Here is a 23,273-nt window from a genome sequence, read left to right as displayed (position 1 = left end):
TGGGGTTCCAGCACCCACATGGCGGCTCACAGTAAACTCCAGTTCTAGAATATCTAACTCCTTCTTCTGGCCTTCTCAAGTACCCATGTGGTGCACATACAAACATGTAGGAATTCACACATATATTTTAAAAATGAATACACACACACACACACACACACACATATATATATATATATATATATATATATATATATATATGAGGATTGCATAGATTCTATGGAAATAGGACGTTTTATATCAAGAACTTAAGCATCTATGGATTCTGGTATATAGGCGTCCTGATGTGTTCCTTATGGATATTGAAGGATGACTAGACATATTTACACAGTTAGAAGAGTACATCAGACACGACTGGGTTTTTTAATTCAGAGAATAAACAACTACTCTCAACACTGTGAGGGAAAGTTCACAAAAGGCAAGAATTAGCAAGAAATGAAAGTATACAAGTGAATCAGAGGGCTGGAGTTTTCGAGTGTGTGTGTGTGTGTGTGTGTGTGTGTGTGTGTGTGCTGCACATTGCCACCTGCCTCAGGGTAGGGACAGAAGGCTAGTTCTGCTCTTTATTCTGATTCATAAGGTGCTATTTGAATAAAGAAACATTACGCGTGAAACACATTATCTTATGTCCCTAACTATTTAGTAAAATGCCTTGCATAGAGCAGAAATGGGGCCCTGAGTGGGATGAGGTGGCCTAAGGTAAAGCCGAATTGTAAAGGCTCATTGTGACTGAGTATCCACACACATCTCCCTCTGTTAGCAAGACTAATGATAGGGGCTAAAAGAACTTAAGCAACGATGAAAACAGTAAGTACTAAACTTGCCCTCTGTTCCTGAGGTCCTGTTGTTAGAGTGAGCACAACAGCGACCATGGACAGACTGCGAGGAAGTGCTGAAATGTTCCAGGTGTTTCTAAGTGCTGGCTACTTCAGTATGTCCTGTAAAAATCATTAGTGCAGATGTTGCAGATGAGTTTGCGGTGTGCTCATGACTAATCTTTCCATGTCCTCTTTGGCAGATCCCTTACAGGATTTTGGCCTTTCCATTGACCAGTGTTCCAAGCAGATCCAATCAAGTCTCAACATTAGATTTGGCATCATTCTGAGTAAGTAGACGCGATTACCCTGACTTGAAGCATAGCAGAGCCTCCTCCTCCTCCTCTGCACATACGATGGTTCACGCTGACTTAGCACAGCAGGCTGTATCAACTATCCTACCTTTGCCTCTCACATGCCTTCTTTAGTTAATCCCTCATGATCATGAAAATGAAATGCTGGGCTTTTGTATTAAAGAGGTTCCAGCCGGGCGTGGTGGCGCACGCCTTTAATCCCAGCACTCGGGAGGCAGAGGCAGGCGGATTTCTGAGTTCGAGGCCAGCCTGGTCTACAAAGTGAGCTCCAGGACAGCCAGAGCTATAAAGAGAAACCCTGTCTCGAAAAACCAAAAAAAAAAAAAAAAGAGGTTCCAGATGCTCATTTCCATACTGTCAACTCCTGGTCACCATAGACAGCAAAGAAAGAGAGAGAGAGGGAAAGAGAGAAAGGGAGGGGGAGGGGAGGGGAGTGGAAGGGGAAATGGGAGGGGAAGGGGGGGAGGGGGAGAGGGAGAGGGAGGAAGGAAGGAAGGAAGGAAGGAAGGAAGGAAGGAAGGAAGGAAGGAAGGAAGGAAGGAAGGAAGGATTGTTTGGTTGCTACAGACAAGAGGCTTGCTTATTACCTTTGCCACAAACAAATCTGCTCTACCCACAGCATGGTCTGTTACTCACATTAGTTTGCTTCCCAAACAACTAATGGAAGTTCTTATACATTGGGGGAGGGGGTGGGGGAAGAGGCTAAATCTTTCCTCCCACCCCAGGATGTGAACCCACATACTTCCTGGTAGTTTCTTGGTTGCCCATGCCATTACAGTAAACCAGTATGTTTGTCATAGCTACTAAAGTATCCCCTTTTGTAGAAGGCCAGTTTTCTCAAAACAGAGCAGAGGCATTCAGTAATTCGAGCACCCAGAATCACTTTAGAGAAATGAGAAGAATATTTTCAAAGACCAAGAACTCTCGTGTGACCGGGTCTCCCTATAACTCTGCACGCTATCTGGACATAGAGCGTCTGGAGAAATGCTAAGGGCGGGAAACAAAGAGGAATGGATGAGAGACAAAAGAAGGGGAAGGGGGCGAGAATGAAATAGACGCCGCCCACAGAGCTCACTGGAATTCCCTGGAGAGCCGTGCGCAGCATCCCCTACTCAACAGCAGTGGGAATACGCTGACCCAGCCCTGCCTTGCTACTAGCATGGCAGATAAATAGCAGTAAGGAACTAAGGAACTTGAAAGGCCAGACTTGTAGGCATTGATAGGGCAGAGTGCTGAGTATCAAGAGGAAAAGATAGCCAGTGAGCTGCCTCATCCTGAACAGGTGGACACTTAAGCTAGAAATGCTACTCTGTTGCAAAGGGCGGTCTGGCCCCACATACAGCAGGCTGTAGAGTTCCTTTAGACAGTGACTTTGAGCCTTGAGTGACCTCCCTGCAGGGGAAACACGGAGTGCTGAAGTTATTCTTCTCTATAGGACAGGACATCAGAAAGCTGTTTCTGGACATAGCTCTGGTGGCAAAGGGCTCTTCTATTCTGAACTACTCCTATCCCCTTTGTGAGGAGGACCAGCCCAAGTTCTCATTCTGTGGAAGAAAAAAAGGAGGTAAGCCTTACTGACTGCTTGTACCTGACACCAGGATCCCAGGGGTCAAAGTCCTGACTCTTCCCCACTCATCTGTGGGCAACCCACACCCTATTCATCAGCATCTGTTGCGTAAAAATACCAGGCAATGCTGTGCAGAGAGCCTCCCTTAGACAGATGCTGTAAGTGCTGAAATAAAAGATGCATAGAAGATTGTTCTAATGGAGGCTTTTTCCTGAATATAACAGCATCTTACTCAAAAGACTGGCAGCAGAAAGAACCAGGAGTTTCCACAAACCTATGAGGAGTCAGCTTGTTTCCAGGTTTTCTCTGATCGTCTCTGCTGTACTAAGGTCTCGCCCATACAGCAACAACTCAGAAAAAGAAAATAGAACAAGGCTTGCTAAAAGTCGCGGCTTTCCCCACCTCCCTCCCGGGGGCAGGGATGCCTGATGGAGATGTCAGGTAGGAAGGCTCCAACTAAAGAAGCAGAAATCCCATTGTGTGAGCTATGAGTTCCCTTCTTTCTAGTCCACTAAGCTTTGACTTTGACTAGGCTTGGTCTGCAGGTGCACAGGCAAGCTCACCCACATGTCTCCACCTCTCTTTTTCCCTTCCCCTCCCCTTCCAGACCCAAAGATGCTTTATTGTTTATGAGAACTTGGGTCTGTTCTGCACTGGGCTCCCCAGAAGTTGCTCTCTGCCAGCTGCTCCCTTCTGCCCGTTTTCATTGACCATGCGGTGTACAATTCAAACGCATGTTCCAGAAACACACCCTTGATTATTTCTCCTCCACTCCAAGAACCCAGACCTTTAAGCAGCAAGGATCCTGTCAAAATGACCTGTGATGGTTTGTATATGCTCAGCCCAGGGAGTGGCACTATTAAAAGCTCTGTTGGAGTAGGTATGGCCTTGTGGGAGTAAGCATGTCACTGTGGGTGTGGGCTTTAAGATCCTCATCCTAGCAGCCTAGAAATCAGTATTCTGCTAGCAGCCTTCATATGAAGATGTAGAACTCTCAGCTCCTCCTGCACCATGCCTGCCAGGATGCTGCCATGTTGCTGCCTTAATGATAATGAACTGAATCTCTGAATCTGTAAGCTAGCCCCAATTAAATGTTGTCCTTATAGTTGCCTTGGTCGTGGTGTCTGTTCACAGCAGTAAAACCCTAACTAAGGCATGACCCAGTTGTCCTTTTTCAACAAAAATCATAGAAGGCATTGGAGTCCTCTTCCCATACCCATGGATACAGAGAGAAAGATGTTTGTCTGCAAAAAAAGTAAACAGAAATTGAGGGAGAGCCACCAGATGGGAAGGGAAGCCATGATTTAGCACAATGAGCTGCGCTCCACTCAGATTCCCCCATCCTTGCTGGCCCTCTCCCCTGAGAACATGGTCTAGAGCTCTCTTGGAGTGCTTGCCACTGTCATCGTCTCCATTCATAACACACACTAGACTACAGGTCTGGGGAAGTGTCACACATCACATTTGTCCCCTGCACAGTTGGGTCTTGGTATCTGGTCCTAGAACTCTCAGGATTCCAGACCCCTCAGATGTTTAAGCCTTTCATACAAATGGAGAACGTTTGCTCCCACACATATATTGAAAACTATCTTAATCATCTTCAGATCACTTACTACACCTAATGTCAACATGATATAAGTAGTGGCAGTTCTGTATTGGTAGGAATTCCTGACAGGAAAGCTCTATACGTCTCAGAAACATACTTCTCCCTACACACACAAAGCTTTTCTTTCCACAATTGGAATTTGGGGCTCCAAACTTGCAGCTACAGAAGACCAAGTGTGTTCCAAATGTGCACTAGTTTAGGAAGCTTGGTACACATTCACACATACAGCCACACATAGACACACTCAACAAATGCATACACACTCATTCACAAACACACTCACACATACATTCACACTCTCACACATACACACTCAATACAAACATATACACACACATTTACACACACATAAATATATGAATACACAAATATACTCATACACAGACACACTTGCACATACATTCACACACACATACTAGACACAGGCACACATACACACACATACACTCATACACACACATACACAAAGACACTCAGACACATGCACCAAGCATTATACTGGCCACTGTGCTAAAAGCTTTATACCCAGAAATCCATTTCCTTGCCAGCTCAAAGTCACAAGGGGGTGCTGTCAATATTCCCCAAATGTGTAAATACAGAATCTGAGGCACAGCATTTTAGCCACCTATGCCAAGTCATAGGCTGGTGAGGGACCCGTGGCTGGAACCCAGCAAGGCTAGCTTCCAGGTCTATAATCTTAGCTAAGAAAAACAAAATGAGTGAACCAAAGAACAAGGGACATATGGCTGTACGCACATCTTTTAGCCAGGAGCTTATTTAGAATAATCACTTAAGAACTGTTTTACATTACTGTAAATGGTATTTGTTTTCTTCTTTCAACTTAGTGGAAAGGAGTAGTGTGTGTGTGTGTGTGTGTGTGTGTGTGTGTGTGTGTGTACACATGCTGGAGGTCAAAGGACATCCTCCAGTAAAGAGCCTTCCCTTCCTGCTATTTGCTACTAGCTGGCCTGAAGACTTCTGGGGATTCTCCTGTCTCTGCTTCCTATCTTATCCCAGGAGTGCCAGGGCTGCAGACACGTGCTGCTCTGCCTGGTTTAACATGGGTTCCAGGAAATTGAACTCGACTTCTGTCTTAGTCAGTGTTCTACTGCTGTGAAGGGACACCATGACCATAGCAACTCTGATAAAGGAAAACATTTAATTGGAACTAGATTACGGGTTCAGAAATTTAGTCTGTTATCATGGCAGGAAGCATGTCACTGTGCAGGTAGACATGGGCTGGAGAAGGAGATGAGACTTCTACATCTGGACCAGCAGGCAGCATTTCCTCCAACAAAGCCGTACCTACTCCAACAAGTCCATACCTCCTAACAGTACCACACCCTATGGGCCTATAGGGGTCATTTTTATTCAACCTACTGTATTCCCACTCCATGGTTCCCATAGGCCTGTAGCTATATCATAATGCAAAATGCACTTAGTCTGACTTCCAAAATCCCCATAGTCTATAACAGTGTTCACCCCAGTAAAGTCCAAAGTCTCTTCTAAGGCTCATGCAATCTCTTAATTGTAATCCCCTATAAAATCAAAATCAAAAGGCAGATCAGATGCTTCCAACATGTAATGGCACAAAACAGGAGGTAAGGAACCATAGTAAAGATATACTGAACCAAAGCAAGACCAAACACCAGCTATGCAAACTTGAAATTCTGTATCTCCGTGTCTATTATCAAAGCATTCTGCAGACCTCTAATTTCTTTTAGCTTTGTTGACTACAACACACTCCTCTCTCTTGGGTTTGTTCCACTCCCTGTTAGCAGCTCCCCTTGACAGGTATCCAACAATTCTGGCATCTCCAACATCTTGAGGTCTCCAAGGTAATCCAAGCTTCACCTTCACAGCTCATATAAGGGCCTCTCTAGGTGACCATGACACATGCCTAGCCTTAGCTCCTCACATTGCATTAACTAGGGCTTTATTTGCCCACTTAGACATCTCTGTGACCTCTAGATTTTTTTAAAATATATTTTAAGTGAAATAGAATTACATCACTCCACCTCCCTTTCCTCCCTCCAACTCTTCCCAGCCAACACCTCTCATGTCCTCCTGACTCTCAAGTTGATATGCTTGTTTCTTTGTTATTGTTGTATACATGTATGTATATGCATTATATACTCTTGAATAAATATAAATACAATCTGTGGGGCCTTTTTAAAATTAAGGTTGTCTACTCTTCAGTAAGGGCTCATTCTTGGGAAAGGCTAATTCTCCTCCCAACAAGCAGCCTTTAGTGGCCTATAGTTCTTTGTCTAGGGGTGGGACCTGTGAAATTGTTTCCACCTCTATGCTACTGTGTTTATTGACACTGCCCTTGATCCAGCCCTTTTGTGCAGCTGTTTCCAGGACCGTCTGTTACTTAGCAGAATTCTTGATATTCTAGTTCTTACTGTCTTTCTGCCCCTCTTCCTTGCTGTTCCCTGGTCCATAGATGCAGGACCTGTGATGTAGAAGAATCCGATGAGACTGGGCTCTCCATGATCTGTACATCACTGAATTGTGTCCAGCTGTAGTTTTCTGTGTTTGTCTCCATTTGCTGTAAAAAATAAAAGCTTCTTTGATGAGGGTTGGTAGCTACACTTACCTTTGGGTAGAAGGATAAGATGGAGCATACTGTAAGGAGTTATGCTGGTATATCAGAGTGGTTATGGTAGATTCTCTTCTAAGTTCCATGACCTCACTAGTCCTGAGAAACTGGCTAGGTTTCCAATACCAGGTGTGATTTGCCTCCCGTTGGGTGGACCTGAAGTCCAATCAGACAGCTCTTGGTTGCCACCGACATGTGAGTGTCACCTTTATGCCCTAGAGATTTTGATGAGTTGAGTATTTTCAGCACGATGAACACTTCATATCAATCTCTTTTCTATATTTTTTAATATGGAAAAATATACACCACCAAGATGGCACAATCTGCTGTAGCATCAGCAGCCAGGAACGACATCAGGAAGTGATTCTGAACAGCCATTCCTAAAACACAATTAAGAATTTAAAAGTTTTCACAAATGGCAGATGCTAATCCAACCAATCAGGACTTTGTGAGTGTTAAGTACAGTACAGAAAGCATAGAGAAATTATTACCCTGACATAGGCTCCTTCCTAATCTCATGGTATCTGCCTTCCCTCAAGCCCACAGAAATACACATATATAAAACATTAGAAGCTAAGAGATACACATAAGAGAGAGTATGTGGTGTTTGTCCTTCTGAGCCTGGGCTACTTCCTTAATATAATATTTTCTAGTCCTCTCCATTTTCCTGAAAATGGCATAATCCCATTTTTTATGGCTAAATAAAATTCCACTGTGTATATGTGCTTCATTTTTATTATTCATTTATTATCCATATCTGTTGAAAGACACCTAGGCTGATTCCATTCCCTTGCTATGTGAATAGATCATAAAAATGAATGCCTCTGCAGTAGGATATTAAGTCTTTTGAATAGATGCCCAGGAGTGGTATAGCTGGGTCATATGGAAGGTCTACTTTTATCTTACTAGAGAAATGTCCCCACTGAAATCCATAATGGCTGCACCTGGTTATACTCCTACCAGCAGGAAATCATGCTCTTCTTTCCCATATCTTCAGCTGTATTAATTGTCATTTGTTGTCCTGGTGACAACCATTCTGACAAGGGTGAGGTAAAAATCTCAGAATAGACTTAATGCGTACTTCCATGATAAGGGTGTTGAACAATTTTAAAAGTATTTATTGACCATTTGTATTTCTTCTTTTGGCAATATTATTTAGCTCCTTAGCCCATATTATTAAGCGGGGTTGCTTGTTTCCTCATTGTTTAATGTTTTAATCTCTTTGTGCATTTTAGACATTAATCCTCTATCGGATGTATGAATAGAAAAGACATCCCATTCTTTCTTCTTTTTTTATTGAAAATAATTTTCCATACAACATATTCTAATCACAATTTTTCTCCCCAATCTTCTCCCAGGCCCCACCTCTACCTATTCAACTCAATTCTCCCTCTCCCTCTCCCTCTCCCTCTCCCTCTCCCTCTCCCTCTCCCTCTCCCTCTCCCTCTCCCTCTCCCTCTCCCTCTCCCTCCCCCTCTCCCTCTCCCTCTCCCTCTCCCTCTCCCTCTCCCTCTCCCTCTCCCTCTCCCTCTCCCTCTCCCTCTCCCTCTCCCTCTCCCTCTCCCTCTCTGACAAAAACAAACATAACCCCATGCTTTTCCACCTGCTCCCCAGTTCCCAATAATGACTCGGAAGCTTTTTTGTGTGTGTGTGCAATGCTTAGGCCTTAGTTGGGCTTGTTCCCTGGCTAGCTTGTTTAACCTGTTTAAACTATTCTATGTCTGCCACATGGCTGGTTACCTCTCCTCAGTTTCGTACATCCAACTTCTTCCGAGTCCACGTGAATCTTCCCGCCCAACTATCTCCCACAGTTCCAGCCTGTCTACGGGAACTCTCACCTTCCACTTCCCACCTTTGGCTAGCAGGTCTTCACCACCGTACACAAGAGATTATCCCTACAAAGGCAATTTAAAAAAAAAAAAAAAGAAACAGCACAAGAAACACACACAAAAACAAAAGCCTTAGAAATACAAAACTGGAGAGTGTAATATACACGCAAAGACCAGTGTGAATAAAAACTACCCAAACAAAGCAGTATGAGGCAAGTAAATCCTCAGAAATACCGGTGAGCTCATTTTGTGTTAGCCATCTACTGCTTAGCCTGGGACCCTCCATAAGCAGGGTTAATATCCCCAGAAAGACTCTACTGGAGAGAACTAATTTTTTGCAAGTAGATGCCAGGTAGAGATAGCTTCTTGGTTAGGGATGTGAGTGCATGTCCACTCCCCCTCTAAGCACTGGGGCATCTTTTCTGGCTCTTACAACTGTTTCATTTCTTCTGCACAGTTTCCTGAGCCCTGAGGGGAGTATTTTTGACAAAGACATCCCATTTAGGACTGAGTGTTCCAAGGCCTCTCACTCTCTACGCATTGTCCAGTTGTGGGTCTCTGTATTAGTTCCCATATACAGTATGTAGAAATTTCTCTGATGGTGTCTGCATGAGACACTGATCTATGAATATAGCAGAATATTGTTAGGAGTCATTTTATTGTTATGTTTTTAGGAGAACAACAGTATTTGGTTTTCCTTCTTGGTCCATAATCTATTTAGTCTCAAGTTCTTGGCCACCTGAGCAGTGTCAGGGTTCCATCCAGATGGGTTCCATCTTGTGAAGTGAAGTGGTCCTTAAATCTAATCAAATAGTGCTTGGTTACTCCTACATTTGTGCCACTATGACACCAGGATATCATCCAGGCAGGCCAACATTGTAGATTGCTGGGTTTATAGCTGGCTTGGTACTTCCCTTTATCCCATGGTTGCATGCAGAGTGACTTTCAGTACAGATGCTCTAGTTAGGTACCAGTTTGACTTCTTCCTGTTCAAGGAGATACATAAGTGTTGTCTTCACCAATAGGACCTTACCATCAGTTTGTGGAGAGCAATCAATAGCCTCAGCAGTAGCCTAAGTTATTTGGGGATTTTCACAGACCCTCTTTGGTCAAAAACTCAATCAGATGAAACCCATTCCTGGCACTGGAAGTTTCACTTGGTTACAAAAGATCTCCAGTTGGAGCTTTGTCTCTCCCATTATTTGGCGACTCTACGTAGGTTTCTTTGATATGCCTATCTATTTTAAGAAACTTTGACAGTACTAGACTTCCCCATGGCCCATCTTACTCCCTCTTCCCTCCTCCACCTCCCCATTTAATTCCCCTAGTCCAGTCCTCCTCCCATCTCTCTAAAGTGATATATTCTATTTCCCCTTCCTAGGGAGATCATTCCCTTCCCACAAGTCTCTTTCGCTGTCACTAATCTCTGTGATTATATGAATTATACACTGCTTATCAAAGATTTAACAGCTAACATCCCCATATAAGAGAATGCATGATTTTTTAAGCTCCAATTTATCTGTGAATTTCATGATTTCCTTTTTAACAGATAAGAAATATTCCATTATATAAATGTACCACATTTCCATTATCCATTCATCTGTTGATAGATGTTTAGGCTGTTTCCAATTTCTGGCCCTTATGGATAGAGCAGCAATGAACACGGATGAGCAAGTGTCTTTTATCTACAGTCTTATGTAGAGTCTTTCGGGTATATGTTCAAGAGCGCTGGATGTTGGGGAAGATTACTCCCAACTTCCTAGGAACTGAAACACCGATTCCATCGTGGCTTTCCTGAAAGCAATGAACGAGCTCTCTCCTTTTCCCACATCCTCAGCAGCATGAGCTAGCATTTGTTTTATTGACTTTGGCCATTCTCACTAGTACAAGATAAAATCTCAAAGTAGTTTTGATTTGCGTTTTCCTGATGACTAAGGATGCTGAGCATGTTTTTCCCTCCATCATTCGTGCTTTGTCTTCTAAGAATTCTCAGTACACTTCTGTGTCCCATTTTTTAATTAGGTTATTTGTTTTTCTTAGTGTCCAGTTTTTTGTTCTTTACGTATTTTAGGTATTAACTCTCTATCAGATATGGAATTGCTAAGGATCTTTTCTCATTCTATAGCTTGCCACTTTCTCCAAACGATGACATCCTTTGCCGTACGAATGATTTTTTATTTCACGAGGTCCCATTTGTCAGTATTTGGCTTCATTTCTTGAGCTTTTGAAGTCCTATTCAAACTGTCATTACCTATGCCTATATCTTGAAGTGTCTTTCTTTTTTTAAGATTTATTTATTTATTATATGTAAGTACACTGTAGCTGACTTCAGACACTCCAGAAGAGGGCATCAAATCTTGTTACAGATGGTTGTGAGCCACCATATGGTTGCTGGGATTTGAACTCAGGACCTTCAGCAAAGCAGTCAGTGCTCTAACCTGCTGAGACATCTCATCAGCCCTTGAGGTGTTTTTCTTATTTTTCTTTTCTTGTAGAATTTTCAGAGTTCCAGGCCTTATGTTAAAGCTCTCTGGTCCACATGGAGTTAATATTCACACAAGGTGAGAGAGAATGACCTAGTTTCATTCTACTCTCTGTGGATATCCAGTTTTCCCAGCACCATGTGTTTAAGAAAGCTTTTCTCCCAGTGTTTCTAGCAAGTGTCTATAGCTGCATGCATTTATGTCTGGGTCTTCTGTTGCTCTACATGTGGGTTCTTCTGCTATCAACACACTGCTTTTATTACTGTAGCTCTGTCACATAAACTTGAAATTGGATATGCTGGTACCTCCAGCATTGCTTTAGCTAACTAAGCATTTTATGTTTCTGAATGGATCTTTAAATTTTTTCCAGTATCTGAGAAGAAATGATGTTGGCATTTTGATGGGGATTTCCTTGAGTCTTTAGAGTGTCTATGGTTAAAATGGCCATCTTCACAGTATTAATTCTTTCAACCCACATGCATAAGATTCTTCCATCTTTCAGTGTCTTCTCTCTTGAGCACTGGGCCTCTTTGGGGTGTTTTGAAGTCTTCATTACAGAGGTCATCACTTCCTTGGTGGGATTTATTCCCATTATTTTACATTTATGATGGCTACTGTGAGTGGGATTTTTCTGTTTCATTTCAATATGTGTGTCCTTGATAGATAGGAGGGCAACAAATTTCTGTATGATGGTTTTATATGATGCCATTTTACAGTGTTAAAAGAGTTTCTGGTAGTCTTTGAGATCTCGTGTATAGATAATATCATCTGAAAACAGAGACAGTTGGACTTCTTTCTAGTTGTATCTCTCTCATTAGTGCCTCTTGTCTTACTCTCTAGCTTAGACTCCCAGCGCTACATTTTAAAAGAGTGGTAAAGTAGATAAGTGTATCTTATTTCAGACTTTAATAGAAATGCTTTGAGTTTCTCTCCTTTAATATCCTGTTGGCTGTGGATATGTCATATGTAGCCTTTATTATGTTGAAGTATGTCCCTTCTGTTCCAAGTATCTCCAGGACTTTTATCATAAAGAGATGTTGGGTTTTGTAAAAAGCCTTTTCTACATCTGTTGAAATACCCATGTGATTTCTGCCCTTGAGCCCACTGTGTGAGCTGTTGCAATTTTGATTTACCATGTGTTGAACCATCCTTGCATGCTTTGAATAAAAAGGACTTGGTTGTGATGAATGAACTTTCTGATGTTTTCTTACATTTGATTTGCAAGTATTTTTATTGAAAAAAAAAAAAAAAGGTTGTCTCATCTTTTCTACCTGTCCTTGCCTAGGCTAGCCCCAACCCTCCTGGCCACACTTACTAGACACCCCAACACAATTATGAATTAAAGTTATGAATTATAAATATGAATTATAGTTTCTTTATCCAACACAATTCCTTCAATCCTCTGTCCCATTCCTTCTCCCTTCCTTCCTCTCGTTTGTGGACCAAACTGTCTTCTTTCTTCTCCTGGCTTCATCCCTCCTTGATTCCTTTCCCCCTACCACAATGACTAAGTCCCATATGTGGTGCCAAGAGCTCTGGGAAAGCCAAGGTGAACCTAGGATGTTTTCGGCCATCTTGGACATTATTGGCCTGAGATAAGAGATCTATAAATCCATGATTCAAAGCTTCCACAGGTGGTGTTCACACTGAACAGGAATAAACAAAATGGCAGGCCAGCCTGCGAGGTAGCTCATCCCCTGATGGGCCACCTCTGAGAGATCTAAGTAAAGAATTGCTTTCCTGCCTACCTTAAAGTTCTCAGAATCCTGTTACAAGGTATTTGGCTATATGCATTCATGTTTGAATACTATTCTTTAGGGTATGAATTATAGTTTCTTTATCCATTCATCTGTTGCTGAAAACTTGGGTCATTCCAAATTCTATATTCTGGAATGAGCAAAGTCTTTGAATGTCATACTTCTTCAGGCACATCCTGTCCCATGCTCCGTTTGTACCTTTAGCGTCTCACCAAAAGGTTATCACTTTCTCCCGGCAGCCTGTGTGATAACAGGTACTGTGTATGAGTGGTCCCTTTTACCTGTAACATTTGTTTCCATTTGTCTTCCATGCAGATTTAACCTATTAATCCTTCTTTCGAACCCAACCAGATTCGTTGCTTCAGCCATTGCCAAAGCCAGGGAATAGTGTTGAGGAGCAGATGGCAGAGATACTAATTAGCCATAACAGGGGTGCATTTAGATAAGAAAAATAGTTGTTCTGTGATGGGAAACAATTCATGATTCCTACCTCTGCTATAGCCCTGATCTCAACTTCAGGTAGGGGTGTGTGTATGTGTGTGTCTGTTTGTCTGTCTGTGTGTCTGTGTGTGTGTGTGTGTGTGTGTGTGTGTGTGTGTGTGTGAAAGAGACAGACAGAGAGAGAGAGAGAGAGAGAGCTGCACTCCTTGAAGGCAGGAATATTTCTGGCTTCCTGTCTCTGTGGACCTGGTAGATAGAGCTATCACCGAGTAAAGAGATAATGAACACTTCTTTTGCCAAGTGTGGTGTGGGCAGATGATAGACTGGATACAGGAACAACCAGTTCACATCAGATGAGAGTGTGTAAGGATGCTGCTGCATTGCTAGACACTGGAGGCTCATCAAATCCTAACATGGAGGAAATTGTCTTGCTCCTCCAAGTTCAAGGAAACCTCACTATTTATTCTGTGTGTGGCTTTAATAGAATTAATAAAACAGGAGAAATATTGGTCCCTCAAACAGTTTTAGGAGTCTAAATCTGTTTAGCAGCTCAGAGAGCTTGCCTTGGACTTATCTGAATGCTGGGCAGACAGCCCACAGTCAGTTACTTTCCTTATTGCTATGGGGACAATGACTGCAGACGCAGGCAGAGGGGCTGGCATCTGGGGAACTGCCAGGAAATTTTATTCAGTATGAAACAACCAAATAAGGGATGCACAAATGCTGAACAAATAATTATGTAAATTAAATAAGCCAGAAAAGTGAAATCTTAAAATTCAGAGGCCTCTTGGGTCACTGGGATTTTTAACCTATTGCGGGGAGGGCAGTTGCCGTGATTAACACTGGGTTTGGAAGCTGGCAAGTGACACCAGGGAGAACCGGAGCCATCAAACCCAAGCACAAGCTGCTATTTCCACATCAGGCATGGGACAGAGTCCCGGGGGGGCTTGCAGTTCATTTTAGCAGAGGGAGGAAAAACTTGCTGTCCTGCGGGTGAGACCGTCTGCCACCATCTGCAAGTCCAGTGCTCAGCACTGTTTACCACGCACTTGCCTGCAAACTAGAGGCCTCTGGCTACCTCCCAAGCCAGGAAAAAAAAAAAAAGCTACTACCAAATGGCTCAGGTTGAGAAAAAATATGAACGGTTTAAACGGTAGTTTTCTACTCCTCTGCCCTACCTCAGCTAGCTCTACGGCAAAAGGCTCTTTGGAGTGTAAAGCTAAGTGACAGTCCTTGAACCCATCATTTATGCTTTGGGGGGACAAAATATCCTCCTCCACAGAAATCTAAGAGAATTCCAAGAAAAACAGTGGTGTGTGGAACTGAATCCAGACACACCTCATCTTATCTTACCTCAGTTCGTGGCACTTGGCAGAAACTGTGTTTAACAAATGGAAGACTTGACAGCCCTGTGACAAGCAAGTCTCTTGGCACCGCTTCTCCAACGGCATGTGCTCACTTTGTATCTGTATGTCACACTTTTTTGGCAATAGGTATTTTTAAACTAAAGTATTTCCATCTTTTTGTAGACATAGGCTGTGGCAGGTTGAACAAACCACAGTACAATATAAGTGCAACACTTATGTGTATCCAGATGCTGTGGTCTACGGTCAAACCAGCTGTTTCCACCAACATCTGTAGGAAGTTCTGAATCAGAGTCAAATAGGCTATTATCTAATGCCAGCTCTTCCCTTTTCTCCTGAGACCCTTGAGCCTCTTCCTCCAGGCTCTGAGCTTAAGGATGCAGATGAAAAACCATCTATACCACTTACTCTGGGTCAATAGATTCATTCGCTTTCAGTGCTTTGCTATGTATGCTCAATATCAATATTTAAGACTAACTTGGGTGTAACGACTCTTATTGACCACACCTAATTACTAACCTTAAAGAGACAAGTTGGAGTAGTCCCTACCACACTCAAGAACAGTCACACAGTTAGAATACCCTGCCATTGGGTGGTTTAACTTTGATCTGATCCATAGCCATTCAACACGGTTGCCTACGCAGATATTAATTTGGGTTCTATTTAGTTAGACCCCTGCTGTCCTGTGCAGGGATCACAAGCCACATATAGTGATAGAGCCTGTAAGGATTGCCAGCTGAGCTGCTGTGTGCTGTAAGTCTAAAGCACATGCCCAATTTTTAAAAGCAATATGAAATAAAAATATATTATGTCACCATCATCAATATGTTCACCTTCATTGTCCATTGCTGTAACGCAACATCTGAGGCCTAATGATTTTTGAAGGACTCAAGTTTATTTATTTGTTTGTTTGTCTTTGCACTGCTGGGCATGGAACCAAGAGTCTGGCTTATGCTATACAAGTGCTCTACAGTTTAGCAACGCCAGAACCTGGAGGTTTTATTTGGCTCATAACTCTAGAGGCTGAAAACCCAATTCCCATACATCTGTTCAGCATCTGGTCAGAGTCTTCTTGCTGCATCAGGACATGGAAGAGAGCCTCAAATAGGACAATGGAGCCAGCTGCTAGTCTAGGTTTCTGCTTCTTTAATTCTAAAACCACTCGTTGTATTATGAAAGCTCCACTTCTTTGACCTCACCTGTAATCGTTAGGGTTCCCACTGCTGTGAAGAAACACCATGCAACAGTTATAAAGGCAAACATTCCATTGTGACAGGCTTATGGATTCAGAAGTTCAGCCCATTATCGCCGTAATGGGAAGCATGGCAGCATGCAGGCAGACATGGTGCTGGAGGAGCTGGGAGTTCTACATCTTGATCCAAAGGTGGCTAGGAGAAGACTGGCTCTTCTAAGCAGCTAAGAGAGGGGGTTTAAAGCTCAACCCCACAGTGACATACTTGCTCCAACAAGACCACACCTCCTAATAGTGCCACTACTTGGGCCAATCATGCTTAGATGATTACACTATTCAGTCCAAATTACCTCCCAAAGACTCCAGCATCCAAATACCATTCACAAACTACTTCAGAGATTTAATTTCCAGCACATAAAACTTGAGGGATACCTTCAAACTATAGCAATGTTGAAATTTATAATGTTTGAGATGTGGTTGGTATGTTAGTCATTTTCTATTATAATATTGTATATAATATATACAAATATATTGTATATAATATTGTATCATAATACCTGAGATAATCAACTTGAAAAGAGTTATTATACTGGACAGAGCTGTATATTCTTATATCACACACATTATAATATATACCATATAGGATAATTATATATGTTAATGTAGTGTAACATTGAACTATAGTGTACATAGAACTATAATGAAAGCAACATAATATTATATATAACATGTAAGATGATATATAATATATTCATAAAATATGTATTTATATTGTATAATGACATTATATATTATATGGTAGATAATATTATGCTATGTATTAACTAGTATAACATTTATATTATATTTATTGTATTACCTCCTCTTAAAATGTTGAGGATCCCAACACTGTTCTATACCCCTGACCAATTAAATAAAAATTCCTGGAAGTCAGAAGCAAGCTAGGTTAGTCCAGTCCCCACCATAGCTGAAGAGCGCTCTATTCATTTCCGGAGCATTATCTTAGCACTTGACTGTTCTAGGAGCCTGTACCAGGATCAGGATGTCATGCGTATTAACCAAAGCTTCTGTGGACCTTATGAAGTGTAGAAGCTTTGTTATTAGCCTCTGCGGTGCTGTGGATTGTAATAAATGGTCTCTGTCCTTGGTTCCCAGCAGCTTCTAAAACGCTTTGTAACTTCCTGAGCCTCAGAGGGACTGGAAAGATCTTTTGTTCTCATGTTAGCCACTGATAGAGCTACCAAATCCCTAGAGCTTTCTTGGATGATGAGTATCTTTGTTCTACTGATGGCAGTCTTGGTTGGCTCTTTAGCTGGTCATCAGAAATGCAAAGTCAAATTACAACCCGGAAATCATCCATCCCACCATGCACTTCTGTCTTGATAAGACATGGGGAATTTAGTCAATACCAAATCATGTCCACGCTGGGGCCAGATCCAGAGTGACCCCTAATGTGTGGGTGCAGGTCCCTGGAGGGTAGTGTGTTTAGGATAACGATGGAAGCTCTGTACAGCTTTCCACATAACCTGCCTGTGTGTTCATTTCTATTCTCTGCAAGGAATGAGCTGAGAAATGTCGGGCAAGCATTTTCCAGGGTTCTGCAAACTTCTTTAGCAAATTACTGAGCATAAGAAAAGGCTAGGGTGAGTCCCTTGTTTGCAGAGAAAGTGTGACTATTCTGAGAGCCCACTGCTTGTGGCTGGTGTCTGAGATAAAGAGGAAAGGCAGTCTTGTGGGATGGAGCCCTTGGCCTTTAGGGTCAACACTAACCTGATTACTGTCAGGACTGAAGTGAACTGTTCCATGCCAGCTGATGCTGAAAGAGTGGATGGAGTGGGAGTAAATCTCACATATCTGGCAGTCAGAAATATAATATTTTAAGGACATAAGAGAAGAAAATGATCTGGGTTTTATTTCCCTAGCTTTATTCTAACAGATAAGGTAGGGTTCCAGAGCGTTTCAACAAGGTAGCACCTTAGACATCTGATATAGGAAATGCCCCCAAGACTGTTTTTTCTATTTTTAACTCACACCACAGTGTAGACCTAACATCCTAACTTGTAACAAAGTCATCCCAGTCCCTTTAAGATCTGACTTACCAAGAGTTCAGTGAATGTGTGTGTCAGTGGGCTTAATGCCATTCAAAGAGTTTCCCAGAATATCCCATCTCAGGATGGTGATAGTTACATAAGTTAAATAGAGCCAAAAATTAATTATGGTACTTACTGACCATGAAACTAAATTAGCAGGAAAGTAGGAAGAGGCCTCCTCCACATCACACTCCACCCAAATAAAAAATTGGGAGAAATTACTCAAAGGAGTTTGGGAACTCATGTACTTTATGTAGAACCATAAAATGGAAATGAACAAAGAAATTTGAATAAAGGCCCAGACTAAGGCCATAAGTTAAACAATGAGTATGAGATTTTTTTTTTCAGTCCTGATGATAACTCACATGTTGCTCTCAAACTTGATCCTGGCTAAACATCTGTGAATTCTAGCCAGAGTGGTCAAAATTGGTACTGATCTCACAGCACCAAGTGAATAACTGACTTTAGAAATGACTCACTATTTAATGAATTGGTTTGTGGGTATCTTGCTGTGCCCAGCTGTTACAGTTTGCTTTAAAAGCCCCTACTTTAAAGGCTCTGTCCTTGTGATGGTGCTGCTCAGATGTGACTGAACCATTAGTATGCGGGGTCTCATGGGAGGACCTTAGGTCGCTGGAAGTGTGGAACCTCAGATCTCTTTCTCTGGTTTCCTAGTCGTGAGTGAAATGGGTTTGCTCTGAAGATGTTTCTTGGTGTCCTCACTAGCACAAAGTAGTAGAGCCACCTGATCATGGGCAGGAGCCTCTCATAGCCTGAGCCAAAATAAATATTTTCTCTCTCTTAGAGGACTAGACCCAGTATCTGTTACAATGAATGAAAATCTAAAGCACCAACCTATTCCTCAAGTCAACTATTTTTTAATTGGGGGAGGCAAGTATGAAAATCATATGCAAAGGTACTGGGTACCACCTGTGTATGTATAAACGACCCCTCTGAGACATCTCCAACAGGCACAACACAACACAATAGACACTGAAAGGACTTACTAATGTCACTTTCATGTTAGAATCCTAGAGAGGTACAGGAGACAGTACTCACCCTACAAGATTTGCTGATTCACGGTGCCTCTGTCTCTGGCCAAGACACTTTTCTTCAAAAATATAGGACTTACATATATCCAAATTACAACAGATGGGAATAAATGACACTTTGTGCACCATGTAAGATACAGGACATAATTGGGTTTGGATATTAAACTCATATAAACTCTTTGGATTGAAAGATGTCTCATAGTGAGACTTTGCAGAGTAAAGAATTCTTGGGCTTTTTGATGTCTTGTGAGTGTTTAACTAATTGTTATTTTTTTGTATTTGGGGAAGGGTCTCGAGTTTTTCAGTGTCCTCAAACTCACCACATAGCAGAGGGTGGCTTTGAACTTCTCATTCCCCTTCTTCTATTCCCTGAGTGCTGGGACTTCAGGCATGCAAGCATGCCCAGTTTGTGCAGTGCTATGGATCAAACCCAGGGCCTCATGTATGCAGCACAAGGACTCTACCAACAGAGCCACAACCCAAGTCCCCGAATAGTTCTTAAGTCTAAAAAAACAATTGCTCTCTGGCTTATCGTCTACATAAAATCAACTCTGCTATTTTTAATTGTTTGCCCAATATGGTAAATACATCATAATTACAAGAACTTTAATATTCACTAGATCCACCGAGAGCTATATATAAGCATGATATTGCCCTTAGCGCAGATATTAGCCCTGACAACAGCTAAGCGCTTGGACTATGGTGCTTACTGATCTTGCATATGCAAATAAGTCAAAAGTGTAAGTGCACTCAGTACTCACTATGACTACTTGTCCTCTGTTCCACCCCATCTTGGCCGGTGTTTCCTGCTGTCCTGCTTCTCCCTGAGCATCTGCATCTAGTGATCCTCAGGGCACCATTAACCTCTAAGATACCTCAGCCTTGCCGCCTATACAGATCCAAAATCCATCTTAACACTTCTACCCAAATCCTCAGGTCAGAACTCATTTGCTTCTCTAGTGCCTTCATTACTTCTTGTTCCTTGTGCTGCTTTCTGTGATCTATGAAAGAGGGGTGAACAATGAGAATGCATTCCTCTTTATTGCCTAGATTTAGAAAAATTCCCATTAAGCGCTTTCTGTACAGTGCCTTCTACCTGCACTGCTATCAGAGAAGACAAAGCCAACAACTACCTTCCAGGCAGACTGTTGAAGAGCATTGATCTAGGCTGACAACCTGACAGCTCCATAAAGCATGCTGGAGACACAGCATGTCCACAAGCCTCATTATTCACTTGTTTAACAAATGCAAGCCCGGGGAATTTGGTCACTGATCTCTGCCGTAACAGAAGGAGATTAAGCAGCTCCATTTGAAGCCTCAATTATGAAATATGCCCCCCCTTCCACCTGCTCACTTATCTGGCTTCTGGGGCCATTGGAGACCACCTGCTTCTGCAAGCCCTATTGCTGCAGACTTTATGCTCCGATGGTCCCCACACTATATTCTCCATCTCTCCTGATCCTAGCTTCTTGTCCTGACCTTCATCAACCCTCTCAATAGACTAAATGGCAAGATGTCTTCATCCCTCTTCGCGTGGATGAACCTACCTGGAAAATTGGACAATCTCTCCTGCCATCTTCATTCCTACTGTCATTTTGTAACTGCAGGCAGCATGTCACCCGAAGTATTATTCCAGGACAATGCCCTGCTCCCTGCCTCATCACTCTGCCTGGTAACTAGAAGATAGAATGGGACTAAGCTCACCCCAGCAACTCTCACAATGGAACAAGCATCAGCTCTGCTTGGAGACTGTGTTTAGCTGTAGATGGATGGACCATCCTCAAGTTTCAAGCTCATGAAAAGCTCTGAAAACGTACATTGCTGTCTTGAGTGGCAATATTCCTAGAGTGATGGGTGCTCAACTCAGATAGGAAAGCCATAACAGACTGTCATAGTTAGGGTTTTATTGCCGTGAAGAGACACAACAACCAAGACAACACTTATAAAGGCAAAATATTTAATTGGGGCTGGCTTCCAGTTTCGTAAGTTCAGTCCATTATCTTCATGGCAGGAAGCATGGCAGCCTGCAGGCAGATATGGTGGGAAGCCAAGGGTTCTGCATCTTGATCCAAAGGCAGCAGAAGAAGACTATCCTCTGCAGGCTGCCAGGAGGATGCTCTCTTCCACTCTAGACAGAACTTGAGTAGTAGGAGTCCTCAAAGCCCACCTATACAGTAACCCCACTTCCTCCTTCAAGGCCTCATCTATTCCAACAAGGCCACACCTCCCAATAGTGTCACTTCCCGTGGGCCGGGCATATTGAAACCAGCATACAGACCAAAGAGAGGAGACTCCCAAAATCTAACTTGATGAACTAATAAGTTTTGGGGGCTACTCACAGGTCTGTGGATGGGAGGCTAATCTCAGGAGCATGAATGACTGCAGATCTCACCTGTGCAGATGATGGTGTTCATCTAGGGACCGCACCCTGAGAACTACTATCCTGGTGAACAGTCGTGGGTTTGGGAGCCAGACCTACAGACTTAACTGCGTGACCTTGGGCAAGCCGTTTACATTCTGAGCCTCAGTTTCCTCATTTGTACAATAAGGAGAATGGGACTGAACCCATTAGATGATGGAGAAATGTGGACTAATGTGTGAGAAGCCTTGCCTCTACAGTAGGCATTCAAAATCTCATCCACAGCAGGTACTTGAAGCAGCTAATGACAGCATCTCAAGCCAGGGCTCAAAGACTCTCAGGACTCATCAGTCTCAGGGTGGAAGTCTGAATCTTAACGAGGCACCTGGAGAGTCACTAGAGGCCTAGGGCTTAGAAGCTGAAGCTCTTTTTCCTCACAGGTAGCAAGAAAATAAATGCCTTTGGTCCAAACCTCCATATTCCCCAGAGGTCAGTGATGTCTCCCTGGCCTTTCTAAACCCTGGGGAGAGCCCCATTTGCATTTCTGTCACTTTGCTTTCAACCTTTTCTCATCTTCATGTTTTATTCCTTGTTTGTAGCCTTTTTTAAGTAGCTCTGAGTTTCCTCAGCAGACACTGCTGCTGAAAATTCATGGAGAATCAACAAAAGCAATAGGCTCTTTAATGGATGAGTCGAACTGCACTCTTGGACTGCAGGGCACAGACCTAAGAATAATGGCCATCAAAGAGAGGCTATGGGCAATGACCAAGCCAAGGGGGACTCTTCCTGTTAAAATGAAAGGAGAGACCCTGGTTGTTAAGGAATGGTGCTGTTCTGATGTTTGTCTCCATCCTCAAGTTCAAGTACCAGTTGCAAATGAGCCGGTTTGGGGTTAAAACTGTCTTTTAACATCAGTCAATTTCTTCGGTTTGAGCCCAGTCTAGTAAGGCTAACGACAGCCTAGGACCAGAAGCAACTTTAATTTTCAAAGACAATGCTCAGCTTCTTTCCTAGTCCTTAGCCAGTTATGAACTTCCATAAATCTAACTCAGTGACTCACACACTTCCATGCAATAATCATTTAGGAAGCTAATTTAAAAAGACAACTCTCAGCTCCTCCATTCTACCCCAATCTGACCCTAAGTTTGCTGGTATTTGCATTTTTAACTAACTAAACATTTCCCAGGGCTCCACTCTGCAGGGCCACAGAGTTTCCTAGGCCAAGACACATAGACCTCCTAAATGCTTATGTTGAATTCTCAGCCACGACATGCTTGCCAGCCCTGCCCAGGTTTCTGCAGATCAAGCCCCTTTCTTGTCTCCCCATGTTCTTCTTTCTTTACCCGGAACTCCAACCACTCCACCAGCTGATAAGGTGAAATTTGAGTGTGGTATTTAGAGTCTACAGAAATCGAAGAATGGGTTTGTAGGAGGAGAGGAAAATAATGACCAAGTTGAATTCTCTTTTCTGTGATTCCCACATGAAGCTGGGAATGAATTTCTCACATGAAACTTGAGCAGCAAAGGAAAAAAGACCTGGCAAGAGGAAGGAAGTTCCAAGTAAGTCTGACTACTTCCTCCCAGGATCCTCTTCCTCTTCCATGATTGACTAGTGCAGTGGCCATCGGCTTCCAGTGTCTGAGGCCCTTGAACCATGACAAGTCCCAAGTGAGAGATGCTGTAAATCTAAATGCCTCATTTCTATATTGATTATATGCTTTTAAAAAAAGGTAATATTTTAAATTACTGAGTTAAACAACATATTTTGCTAATCTTACTTTTTTCCTTCTCCTTTTTTA

The 23,273-nt window shown here is 42.6% G+C and overlaps 1 protein-coding gene across 2 annotated transcripts in view; it reads left to right on the top strand.

Moving 5' to 3' along the window:
* Ly86 (lymphocyte antigen 86) overlaps positions 1-23,273 on the top strand; it is a 67,677-nt gene that overhangs the window by 28,645 nt on the left and 15,759 nt on the right. For both annotated transcript variants that reach the window (XM_085830757.1, XM_021180863.2), the window contains exons 2-3: positions 1,019-1,105; positions 2,565-2,693. In XM_085830757.1, coding sequence (XP_085686883.1) covers positions 1,019-1,105; positions 2,565-2,693 — 216 coding nt within the window. The remainder of the gene's footprint in view (positions 1-1,018; positions 1,106-2,564; positions 2,694-23,273) is intronic.

This window comes from Mus caroli, unplaced genomic scaffold (assembly GCF_978045245.1).
Source record: "Mus caroli unplaced genomic scaffold, Mus_caroli_1 scaffold_15, whole genome shotgun sequence".
NCBI lineage: Eukaryota > Metazoa > Chordata > Mammalia > Rodentia > Muridae > Mus > Mus caroli.
This window is presented reverse-complemented; position numbering and strand designations above follow the sequence as displayed.